The 13,317-nt window shown below is 39.2% G+C and overlaps 1 protein-coding gene across 1 annotated transcript in view; it reads right to left on the bottom strand.

The window, feature by feature from the left end:
- Window positions 1-9,578, bottom strand: part of TTC6 (tetratricopeptide repeat domain 6) — a 66,914-nt gene extending 57,336 nt beyond the window's left edge. Inside the window, exons 1-4 of the mRNA XM_069784724.1 lie at window positions 9,327-9,578; window positions 7,794-8,948; window positions 1,589-1,657; window positions 791-883 (exon numbers count right to left, since the gene is read on the bottom strand). Of these exons, the coding sequence (XP_069640825.1) occupies window positions 791-883; window positions 1,589-1,657; window positions 7,794-8,606 (975 nt within the window). The 5' untranslated portion in view covers window positions 8,607-8,948; window positions 9,327-9,578. The remainder of the gene's footprint in view (window positions 1-790; window positions 884-1,588; window positions 1,658-7,793; window positions 8,949-9,326) is intronic.
- Window positions 9,579-13,317: the final 3,739 nt, after the last annotated feature.

Consider the following 13,317-nt stretch of genomic DNA (forward strand, 5'->3'; position numbering starts at 1 on the left):
ACCTGTATCTGTCTTCCCATGCAGCTTATCCAACCTTAAGATGATCTCATTTATTCAAGTTTAGGCCAAGGCTATCTGGTACCTCTACACATAACACTGCCTCGTGGAAATATATCCCATTCTTGGTTGTCCTTCTTATTATACCATTGTAAACACAAATAGTGTTATTCTGTTTTATGATAAGCATATATAATAACTTTAAGGCAAAGTAATCATTTACATTGAAGCTGCAGAAGGAACAAAGTTAGCATTTTATTTCAGTATCTGGTTATAGCCTTGCAATACCAGAATGCTAGAAACTGACAACATAGGGGAAAAGACATTATTTGGTCTTAGCAGCAAATTTTTCCTCTGTGGTAGTCTCTATAAACTTGATACGTGTTCACTACTGAAAATCTAAGCTTTATAGAGTTGATATTTTAATGACAGTTTTTGTCATGTGTGAAATATCACAAAACCAAAAGGATATTGAGCATTATGCCATTTTCCAGGAAGGCATCCACTTGTTAAATGTAGATTAGGATTCTATTTATACGTTGTTTCATTTGTAATCTTCTTTCCAATCTCATAAAGAAAAGCCTAACCCAACATCTGACCGAATGAACCTTAATTTGTTTTTTCCTCTAACCTTAAGCTGCAAGACCAGTATGAAGACCTGTTTTATAGAAAATCTTCTTTTAAAGGGCAGGTGGTAAAGAAACAGCTTGCAGACCTCTGTATGCTCTAAAGCATCAAAACCTTAAGCATGCGAAAACTAATACTATCTCACAATAGTACTAAACCTGCTTACCTGCTTCACCTGCTTATTATATGTTAACAGCTCATCTTTAGGCTGAGATTCATTTTTTGCTGCTTGAGATTCTTTCTGAACTACTGGTGTCTTCTGAGGGAAAGGGGGAAAAAATGTAAAAGGTGAATGTACAACATTTTTTTAGACACTTTTGTGCTCCCTGAAAGGTAATTCAGTACAATATTTATGATATGCAATTATTCTTTCATCATCCATGCATTTTATGAAGCACCTAGAACATTGTATCAATTTTCTCTTAAGCCAAATATTTCCTCAACAGCTAACTAGATTTCCAAAAATAAATATAGTAATAGGCAAAGGACCTCAGAAATTTATATCAAGAGATCTATGAGCCTTTAAAGCAAATAAATCATTAATGCCTCTAAACATTAAGCAATCCCCCAAACATATCTAAGTTTAAATATTTAAATTTTAAAATCAGTTTGAATGAAAGGCATAGAATGATGGGCACTAATACATGTGACTATAGATCAATGTCTTACAATTCCATTGCCCTAATCAGCATGCTACTTAATAAAAGTTAAATTCATTATATCCAACAGTTGGAGAATCAAATCCCATAAGAAAAGGAATGAATAAGACACAAAAGGGAAAAAGAGAAAAATAAAGGTATACTTGTGATTTATGAAGTACCAAAATGTTTTTAAGGACAATTTCATTTCCTTCCCAGTTTTATCAGTTTAAAATATGAACTACCTATCTTAACAACTCTGCAAGCAAATAGAAGCACTATTAACTTATTATATTTTAACATTCCTAGATAATGCAGAATGTTACCAGGCTTGCTTGGTGAAAACTTGGCAAGACTTGAGATTCAGTTTTTATTTCCTCATGTTCAATTGGTGCCTGTTGTATAAGCAAGAGAAGAAAACTAGTGTCAAACAAGAATGCTAAAAAAAAAAAAAATTATTCATACTACCTTACAGAACAAAACAACATCAAAACAATATATATGCATAAATTAAAGTTTGGGTCTTCATTACACAAATTAGTCTGAGAGCAACAAGTACATTCAGAGACAAATGATCTTAGGCTCATCTTTTTTTACGCAAACATTTACGCACATGCTTAACTCTTTACTATAAATAACTTCTCCACAGAACTACTTATAGTAGAGAAGTTTAACAGCTGAGTGCAATTTTCAGTTAATCATTTTCTTCACAGGAGAAAATTATAATTGCTTCACTTGCAGAAAAGTTACTGCAAAATTTGAAATCGTTCTTAGTTCCCAGACATACCATTCTTCCTCGTCAAAGGAACGGTTCAACAAGTCCCCTTTGGTTACAGTATATCCATACAAAAAAAAAGCAGAAATAAAACGCAGCAACAGCTCTCTAAATAGATGGTAGTTTTAAGGACAGTGTGCTTTCTAAGCACCTGGTTAGCATATATGTACGTAATCCAGCACACACGTACTTTACCATACGTGCCACACGCTGGCTTGAGGAACCAAGTTTTAAAGAAAACAGTAATAAACAGAAGTATCACATCTAAAGTACATTTCATTTTTGAATAGAGTTCTTTAAAACCGCTACAGAAATGTTAAATATTTCTAGGGAAAATATTTCAGAGCCACAAGCTGATGCAAGAATGGATTAAAGGTATCAGTTGAATACGTGTTAGAAACAGTCTGTCACGTCATGAAAAAAATCCTTTGCTGGCACTGCAAATGTCCATTTGCTCTTTGAATGTAAAAATCTTCTACACAGTAGAATTTTTATTCCTTTGAGTGTATTGTCCACCTAACAATCTAAAAATATTAATTTTTTTTAGTGCCTAGGACTTTTTGCATTTAACTTTAATACCACGTAAGAAGCATACTCTGAGCTGCAACAATTTTTTCCTTACATATTAGAAAATTAAAAGGGAAAAAAAAAGGAGTCTCCAGGACAACACAGTTATAAAGGTACATACTACCGCAAAAATGTAAACTATAAAGCAATAAAAAGCTACGGCCTTGCAGAAGATTGTACATGTTGATGTTTTGCTTTTAACCAAAGCCTTAGTAATTTATCTACCTTTGACAGAAAAGACAGCTTAAGAAAAATACAATTCATATTACATATTTTTTTTCATCACCATGACAGCAAGGAACTAAAATAGAGGAATGTAGTAACAACTCAGACTAAAAGGAACAGATTCAGCATTATCTTCTCAAGCTATACCAAACAACCTTCCTCCTCTTTGCAACATGTGCATATTTTCAAACATGGTGATTACCATGCACTATTAATTACTACAGTCCATCTTAGTCAACTGTAATTCCTTTCCCATGCAATTTATTATCCAATTCATGGAATCAGAGAGAAATTTTCACAAAGCCTTTCATTGAACCAGACTGGATCAACTTACTTTTCTAAACTATTGCATAATATGTAAATTACAATTTTACATACTAATTTTCCTGTTCTGTCAAAACCAACAGAATTATATGAGCAAATATTATCTTAATTTCATTTTAGACATCTGTACATGTTATGTGATTGCTTTCCTTTGTTGGGTGCAGTGTTTTCTCTTTTGTCCACTCTCCAAGGGAGAATCACAGGCACAATGCCATTCTGTTATTTTAATAAAATTATGTGTACTGTCTATATATGTACTGTGGGCTGTGTGTTTGCATTAACAAAAACAATGCCAAAGAGGTGTGATCTAACTTTGGAAAACAAAAGTGTTGAGAACTATGGCAACTCTTAATTCCGGTGGAAATCTGTTCTTGAGTGTTCTGCCCATTCTTGAGGAAGCTGTTTCCTGCACTGATATTTTAACCTTGTGATAGAAACTTCTACTGTGCCTTTTTAAAGCTTTATTAGCCATAGGCTTCCTCCTGCAGGTGTAGAAAACTATTTAGGTACCCAAGCACCTTGATAATTCACTAGAAACTATTTTAACATTTTCAGTCATTTTGGTATGTCTGTGGTATCCTTTGTAGCTGAAAAGACTCATTGCGAGTCCTGACATACAGAAAATTAAGTTGTTGTTGTTGTTGTTGTATTTAAATATTTTCATCTGGTATTTCTTTGATTCCTCATTTGATAGTTACATGCTATTAGAATAAATTATTTTCCTCTCTGTTCTGACAAGTCTCTATCACCAGTGCAGAAAAGACCCTGATAAATGACAAAACAAAGTCAATCTACGTGTGTGAACGTACAAATATTTTAAAACATTATTTTAACATGGTGAATTTATACAAGTTATTTATACACAAACATAGCTAATCACCCTGTACCCCTTTGACAAAGCTTGAAATTCTGGGAGATTACAATCTATCCGATAAAAACCAATTTGTTCTCATATTATACAGCAGCTTACTGATCTACTGAAGATTAGTCTCCCATTTTGTTAGACTTCAGGGCAAGATAGTCCTTGCCCCATAAAGCCTGTAGCATTTTTTAAGACAAGTATAAATGATGTGGGCCTAAAGATCATAAGGAACTGGAAAGTGATTGTTGATAAAATGTAACAAACTGCACAACTGGATTGTTCTTAATTAGTTGCACTGGTAACTGTGAAGAAATAGAGAGATTTTAGAAGTCTACACATGTAAACCATCTACCCAACATCTCTCTCTAGGCAGTTTCTTGCAACATTATGAAAATAAAACATCTTAAAAAAAAAAAAATCTAAAGTAATACGAGTTAACTGTTCTAGAAAAAAATTTTAATGTATCCAGGAGTGGTAGTGTCCACCCCTGAAGACTGAGCAGCTCCCTTCAGCGAGTGGCAGGAAGTGCCATAGCCTTTGCCATGATTAACCTTATAATGTGTACTTCCTGAAATAGCAATGTAATAGCAAACTAATAATAAAAAGCATCATGGTCTTGATTTAGCTACATTTTAATGGATGCTAAGACTGTGAGAAGAACATTCCACAAGCCACCTGTAAGCAGAAAATAAGAAAAACAATAGGAAGAGTTAAGGTTTTCACCACTTAAAGAGAACTAAATGAAATAAATTGAAGTCTCTTGTTCATTTCCATGACACTTAGAATACACCTTATAGCACCTAAGGGGGGAAAAAAAAAATATTTTCAATAAGCCTCTTAAAAATAGTTTTATCAGAAAGCAGTAGATAATCTGTTTATCAGAAAGCAGTAGATGATCTGTTGCATAATTTTCATATCAGCTAAAATATAAAGAACATATAGAGCAAATAATAAGTGAGATACTGTAAAGTTATGAGCAAATACTTGTTTGTATTTGCCGATAGATAGAAAGCAAATACAAGTCTATCTCTTCCTGAATTTTAACAGTAATTAGTCTCCATCAAACCACTTTAGGGAGAGTATTAATGCATTACAGAGAAAATCTTCTCAAGGCCTCACTATTGAGATTAACTGACAAGAGCTAGAAATGTTTTTTTAACAGTACAGCACATTTTATGTTGGCTTGCTGCTAGTATGGTGCACTGTGTAGTCCTTGTTTAATAGAAGTATTCAAATTTGATGTTATTTTTTGAGAACAAAAATGTTGTTCATTTAGTTACCACCCTCACAAGCTCATCTGAGGTACCAAAGAACTGATCTGCTGAAAACAGTAACTAACTAAAGATGAGCTGCAGGTTCATCACCAAGAAAGCTGCACTTCAAGCTGAATACCAAGAAAATGCATTTCCGAAATGAATATAAACACCCTCCTACGGATACTAAATCCAACATGTAACTTAGTAACTCAATATACTTCAGGGGTAGCAACAAGCCTCAGGGCAACTAAATTACTCCGGGCATTGGAAATTATATTATAATAAAAACTCTACTTTTTAACAGAAAATGTGGTAGGAATCATTATTCATAACTGATTTCCCACAAAGGAAACAGGGCTAAGTACTAACGTCCCACCGAGCTGGCATTCCATTCCCCAGATAATGCTCTTTTCAACGGGGAGAGGGAAACAGCGCTCAGCCTCCACAGCAATATCATAAGCTATCAGTGCTAACAAGTCATTAATGCAAGTTCAAGAATAAGATAAAGAGAACAGAATATTTTTTTTGGTAAGAAATGAAAAACACATTTAATTCTGAGAGCTTTTTTCATTTTAGTAGTTCTGTTCATTTCCTAGGTATTTCTATTTCATTTAAAAGAATGCATTTCTTACTTCATTAGAGAAGGCAAGCCTTGAAGCTCAGTGTAAAGTAAATAAACCATGCATAATAATAATAAAGAATTGCTAGCGTCTTCATTCTATTTATGAGGTCACAGTTCAAAAGACACCTGCTGCAAATGCCTTGGATTAAAAAAAAAAAAAATGTAATCAGCAAGGGTCTCATTCATCCTCACTGATGTCCATATGTCCATACCTAAAAAAACATTAAACAACAAACAACCAGACCAGAAAGTCATCACCAAGTTCAAATTTTCATTTTACTTTGAACCTGATTGATGTAAGTTTTAGAAATAAAGAATTAAACATCACAGTACTCCAGAGGTCAGATTTTCAAAGCTCAGAGCCCAGCAGCTCCCACTACAAACAACAGAAAATCAGTTCTCTTCAATTTTAGAATATCAGGACTTGCTAAAGGCCAAATTTTGAAAAATCTTACCTAGAACATAAGACATGTTTATAAAAGCGTAAGAAAAACCATGCAACTCAGCACGTTACTGACCACTAATAATTATTTCTGGCAAGTTGAACAAGAAATGGTTTTCCAGGTCCAGGTTCTTCTCTAGCCCTCTTCCCATCTGCCTGAAGTATTTTTGTAACCAAATGGCGAATTTCAGCCAGACAAAGAGAACAGTCCCAAATAATTACACTCCTAAAATACAAGTCAAGCAATGAAGAGGGGTCATCTCAATGCTGCCACACTGAGGAAAGTCTTCTCTGATTTCAATCCCAATTGAAATACACCAGAAAATATACAGAGAGTGGGACACACTGTGAATGCCTCAACCACACAAACAGCTCTCAGAAGAAAATCAAATCAGAGGACATAAATCTAGTAGAAATGCAGTTTCAGACTATTGCTGCTCATGGACTTACACATTTAAATTAACTCAGTTCAGGATTCTTTTTTCTCCTAATTTTTGTATTTAATCAAAAGACAGTCAATCTCACATTAAGGGAATATAAGGTACTACACTTACTTTCTACGAGAGATACTCTATGATCATAAAAGGTAGCATTTTGATAGTTGTGGGAAATAATGTTCTTTATCACCTCACACAGGTTCATATGCTTTTCATCAGTCTTCCACACTTCCTTGCAGAGGCAGTTGCTGCTGAAAAGGAGTAGTTCACCCTCCATGGGTCTATTCATTCCATGGCATCCCTAACAAGTGCTAGCATGAATACCAAGCGTGATAGTGATTTTTGTGACATAAGTTTCAGCCCTCTTCGAACTAGAACAAAACTATCAGTCTTGCTAAGAGAGTTCACAGAGCCATCTGATAGTAAGTTACTAGTCTTGTTAACAAATTAATCAGCAACCCTCTGGTGAAAGTGTGGGAAAGTTTTCTGTAGCATCTACCTGATGCCTACTACTACTGATATCTACTGCTGTAACTAATTGAAGGGACTCTCTTACAGCTGCTTACACAATCTACCTAACTGTGAAAATAAAGAATTTGTCTTATCAAGACTTCACAACCTAAACAATAACTAAAAGAAGCAATACTTCCAACATTATCCCAAATGCATTTAATGCACTTTTTCATCAGTCAGACTGGAATATGTAACCTTAAAAAAGGGAAAGGAGAGTAAAGAAAAAGGTGTATTAAACTATAAGCAGTATAATAAAAATAATATCCCAGAAGAGTTTATGTTTTAATATATTTTTATACTGGCTCATTTTCATTTTTAAGGGACATCAAAAAAAACTGGCAGAAGAAACAGTGAAGAATATTCTGTGATACATTAGTGTCTTTATCCATTTGTTTTGTCTGGCTTCCGTGTTGTAACACATTGTAGGAGCTGGAAAAAAAATATACAACTCTTATAAAAGCAATATTTACCCAAGAGAAAAATATTGCTTTTGTTCTGGTTCACCTACTTCCATTTTTATGTTGTAGTTCTGGCCAAGAACACTCTCCAGGAGTTCTTTGATCGTCTGGTCTGAGGGAGATGGAGAAGTAGACTGCAGGGAAGCAATTATTTCACCAATAGACCTTGCAACCACTTTCACAGGCAATGCTGGTGTGGAAATAGGCTCTTCAGGTTTGCTCTGCTGGAAGTTCTTCTCGTATATTTTTGAAGTGTCTGGTCTAGTCACATCTCTTGCCTCCTCCAACTGTTCTCGAGCAGACCTCACACTTGGCTGCTTGCTTCCTTTTCTCAGCACTCTTCCCGATTCAACACCTAAATCTTGTTGCTTTGCTTTTGAAATCACTCTGCTTCTCTTCTTAGAGCTTTCCCTGGTTATTTTTCCCTTTCTTGAAATACTTTTGTTTTTATCAGAATCTGTAGAGCAAAATTCATCACTACCTTTAATCACAGTACCTATTTCTTCAGTTTTATCTCTGTTTAAATTCTGGAGATCCATCTGTAGCATACACACTCTATCCTTTACTTTACTAACAGCTTTTGTCTTTTCTAATGGGATTGGGGAGCTATTAACATGAATATTAGACCTGCAGTAACTTGGCTTCTGAGGTGGTGCTGGGTGCTTGAGCATTACAATTTTTTTCGTGGTACCTGCAAATGATGCTATTACTGGCAGTTTTACAACTGTGCTTTCATTACTACAAGTGGCATTTTCTCTGTTAACTTTTTCAGAGCAACTTCTCTGATTTTTGTCAGCAATATCTTCTTCCACAGATTTATTTCTTTGAGTCATCACCCTGAGATCAGGAGTTTGCTTTTTCATGTCTCTTACTTCAGAAGATCCTTACTTTCTGTGAACTTCAGAACACCCAATGAATTAATTACGAATATTTTTATTTATATTCATGACAGGCTTATGTGGACTCTTTGACCTCTGGGGAGGATAATGTTCTTAACTGGTGCGATTGATCCAGTGTTAAATCTTCCAATAAGGGCTAAATGCTCACATTTCTAGGAGCAGTAACTATTGCTTATTTGATCTTCAGACTATCCCACTGAGATTCCGTGCATATAGTGTCATGTTCCTTAATCAAATTCAGCTCTTCCACATAACTCAGTCCAAAGTGCTCATACCTTCTAGCAATTTTCTCCTACTGTGTGCAGCCTGTAAATTCAAACAGAAATGAGTTTTTGTATTTCATATACCAACACAGAACCCAGTCTTACAAAGACTACTTCATTTTGCTAAGGGCCCCACTGATTTTAACAAGACTGTTCTGAACACATATAATTAAGCACTGGCAATGGCTATCAGCATTTTACTCGAGGAAACAAGTGAACCATTTTTATCTCTGGGAGCATAAACTGGGAGCTGGACAGAAAGTCCAGAGGAAAAAAAAAATGAGAAAGGATAAAGCTCAACGCTTTCTCGAAGTAACCACAAGAAGCTTTCCACCTACAAAAACCAGTGACCTCGGGCCCCTCCAAGCCCCCCTTCTCCCCCTCGAGCAGGCAAAGGTCCTCCCTCCTCTCGGAAAAGTACCTCACAGCCCGACAGCGCCCACAGCCGGGCCGCCGGCGGGAGAGGCACGGCACGGGCCAGCGACCCCGCCACGCACCGACACAGGCCCCGCGCAGGAGGCCTACTAGTCTCCCCCCGCACGGCCTCGGGGACGACAACGAGCCGGGCCCGCAGCCCCAGGAGCAGCAGCAGGAGGAGAAGGAGCCGCCGCCGCCGCCGCCGCCGCCGCCGCTCCCACTTGAGGAGGCGGGCGGGGGAAGGACGCGCTCCGTAACCCAGCGACGAGGCTCCCGCCGGGGGAGAGAGCGGGGAGCGCCGGCTGCCGGCCCCTAGCGAGCGCCCCCTGCCGGCGGGGAGGGCTCGGCCGGGGCCAGCCCGCGCGCGCCGCAGGCGGGCAGCGCGGCTGGGGCGCCGGCGGCGCGCGCGGTGCGCCCACCCTCCCTGCGCGCGGGCGGCGGGGGCGCGAGGTCCTCGACGGGGGCGGGCGAGTTCACTGCGCCCAGTGAGCTGGCGCGCGAAGGCCCGCCGGCGTCGCGGCAGCCGGAGACGTCGCTGGGAAGGTTGGAGCCGCACCGCGGGCCAGGTCGGTGGCGCCGCGGGCCAGGTCGGTGGCGCCGCGTTAGCCTTGTCTGCCCCCCGCGCGTGGCCCCCCTCGTCCCGCTGTCAGTCAGCGGCTCGTCGCAGTTTGGCCCTGAAAGCCAGACGTAGGAACGGCGCTGCTGGGCATTCGCGCGCCGTGCCGCGCAGCCGCCGCCGCCGCCAGCCGTCACGACAGGTGCGGTTTTCCAGTCTGGTTTTCCTAACGGTCGGAGAGTCAGCTTGGAGAGGAGAGCCCGACCCAGCTGCGTGTGACGCGTTTATCATCATCAATAAAGCTTCTGTTATGTGCAGCACTAGGGGTTGCCTGCAACGGGACAGACTCCGTCTCGGACCCCATAAACCAACCCGCTTTGCAGTATTAACGCGAGCAGAGCCTGGAAACAATTCTCTCGAGAGGAATCCTGACCCGTGTCTTGGAGTTTTACTAGCCTGACCTTCAGAGAACAGAGGTATCAAATATATGTGACAGCTGCCTGCTGAAAGTTAAATTTTAACAGTAGTTCTTTTCACACATGAAGTATAAGTGGACCGAGAGAATATATGACCATTTCAGTGGCCAGCAAATGTAGGGATGATAACATGTGCCAAAAATCATCAAACTTCAGGAAAGAAATAAAAAAATGAACATATAAATTAAAAGAATATGTGAAAAGTCAAAGTGAATCTATCAAGATGGTCATAACTATGGCAGAAACCCGCAAGTTCACATTGACCAGGATCCCAGGAAGGCTGGTTGTCTACAACACAGGCAAAGAGAAGCAGGTTATAGCAGTAAGGGGTGGGGGGGGTGTCCTGTATATCATCTGAACTCAGAGCACTGGAATTTCCATGAATCTCTGGGCTGCAGCAGTTTACAAAATTACAGCTGTAATCCACTGAAGTCTCTTACGGTGGGTAAAAATAAAGGTTTTTTTCAGTTTGGGTCCCCAAACACCCATGTGATAACAAGGAACCGTAGGGTCCTAACTGCACATATTGGATTCAAATATGACACTCGACTGATTTAAAGGCTCCACTGATCTCACAGGCAAATGTCTTCTATTATCCTCTCCTTTCTTTGTAGCTTTCAGCTACAGCTTTGTAGCTTTTTTTTTCCCCACCTAATTGTATTCCTGGAGTTCAAAGAGGTAGCCAGTGTACTTCTTGCAAACAGTGCTTCTTACGCTGGGCTAGATGGCCAACTTCTAATGCAATGAAAAACTTGGTGAAGATGAAAAATTCATTACGGGTCGCATTACATCCCAATCAATAGCAGGTTTTCTTCTTCTGATAGCAAGATAACTGATTAAAGCCCTGCAATGCGCCCTAGGAAGCCTATCTATTTGGTGTCTAATTTGCTTCTTCCTCTCTCTAGCAGGAATCCGAGAGTAGTTGGAGGAGCAGAAGGTGAAATATGAAGTAGTTGATCTGTGTTGAAGGATTCCCGTTAGCTGTCCAGGCCATTACAGCAGTTCAGAACAGGAATGAAGTGTTCGATTGCCTCATTGAAGATGAATCCCATTAGCAGTTTAATGCAGTTGTAAGCCTAGAGAACAGATTCATTTCAAACTAGTTAAACAGTAAGTAAAGCCTCAACAATTGTGTTTACCTAGAACAGTTCCTCTCTGCAGGAGTCACAGTGGGATGTGGAAGAAAAGGCCCTGCATGTGAAGAGGTATTTGCATCAGGAAGTTCCAGTAAGAAGCTGCTGAATGGCAAGAAGGATTTGCATCAAAAAAATCTTAGGAAGAAGGAAAAAATCCTTAGACGTGGGTTTCTTCTTTAGGTTAATAGTTGTGGTAAAATGGAAAATGAGTATGCTGTGTTATCTTCCTGCATCTGTTGTCTGTCAGTTCTGCTTGCAGCAGACCAGGGGATGACTCCTGGAGAATGTAGTTAGCTTGCAAGAAAGGTTCAAGCCTTGGTTCATAAATGTTTCCTGGTTTACAGCACTTAGACACTAGGTCTTGTAAGCAAAGGGAGTAAGCACCCAAGGAGACCTGATGTCAAGTTAAATCCCAAATGCTGTATTTTTCCCCTACTAAGCCACACACATTGCTTAGCAGTCATTCCTGGGGTAAGTGTTGCTGATACATCCTCTAGATCCTCAGCTTGAGCTCCAGAGATGACAGCTGCAGAGATTCTTGTCTCTGATACACAGGAAAACAGGGAAAGCTTTTTCCTCTTTCCCCATGTATTATTAGCATGTGCCCCTCTCTTAGTGATCACAGTGATGCTTGAAGCCTGAAGGTGTTTTTTTATTAAGTATTTAGTTAAACAGGTTAAGCCCTATCTCTGTAGCTTGCAAAGTCTAAAATTTAATCAGTAGATGAATCCTTATACTTAGCAAATGGATCTAGATTTGGAAAACCTTGTGCAAGTTCAGTCCCTGGGTACACATTATTATTTTTCTTAATTAGGCCTCACCAGATCACTAAGCTTTCTAATATCACATAAATTGTATCATCTAAGTTATTAGCCTATTAATGTTACAAGGAAGGGTTTTTTCCTTTTTAGAAAGAAAGAAAGAAAATTAAAAAATTGTTCAGTTGGTTGAAGAAAGTAAAATATGCAGTTTCTTTTCTTCTACATTGTCTGAGTCCATGCCATGTAGGAAGTCCCACCCCCAGCGCACATTGTTGCCATGATCCAAGTTCATGCTGGAATGAGACCAAGATGCACATAGTGCCCCCACAGGCTTTGGGTAGAAACTGGGGCACAGTCAGGAGGAATTAATGGTGCTGCCAAGAGTCACCTTCATCTAGGCAATCAGGAATCGGGACAGTGTGGTACATACGAAAATATGTACAGCCTGGTATGGGCTCTCCAGAAAATGCCAGAAGGAGTCCTTGGAAAGTTGAATAGCAATTACTTAAAGGAAAAAGAAAAGTAAGAGCATAACTACTTTGCTAGCTCTTCTGTGGCTTACGTCTAGTTTGCCACTAGATGCTAAGCCTCACCTTGGTATCCTTTTCCATCTGGCTGTGAAACTCTTTTCCCATAAAATAGTCCAAAGGCCCCCCCAGCCCTGCTGGGGGATACTACTCTTTCCCTTTTGGTGTGCTACAGCCAAAGCGCTAGTCTAGTCTGCCTCAAAATGGAAAGTACACTTGCTCAAAACTATTCACCAATGCAATAGTTCTAGCAAGAATAACAGCGTATTTGCAAATAGTTTTACCATGGTGCCCAAGTAGCATTATCCCATTTTAGAGGCCAGGAGCTAGGACAAAGAGAGTCTGAATGACTTTCCAAAGTCCCCTAGTAGAACAAGTGGCAGATTCGTAACTGAGTTTGTGCTTCTGACTGCTAGTAAGTAGAAAATCAAAGGTATGTATATTCAGGCTACAGGCTATTGTTAGCTCTTTCAGGGCATCAACATCTTTGGTTTAATATGCCTGCCACATATAAATATATATAAAATAGCTATAAATAC

Source organism: Haliaeetus albicilla, chromosome 5 (assembly GCF_947461875.1).
Source record: "Haliaeetus albicilla chromosome 5, bHalAlb1.1, whole genome shotgun sequence".
NCBI classification, from domain to species: Eukaryota; Metazoa; Chordata; class Aves; order Accipitriformes; family Accipitridae; genus Haliaeetus; species Haliaeetus albicilla.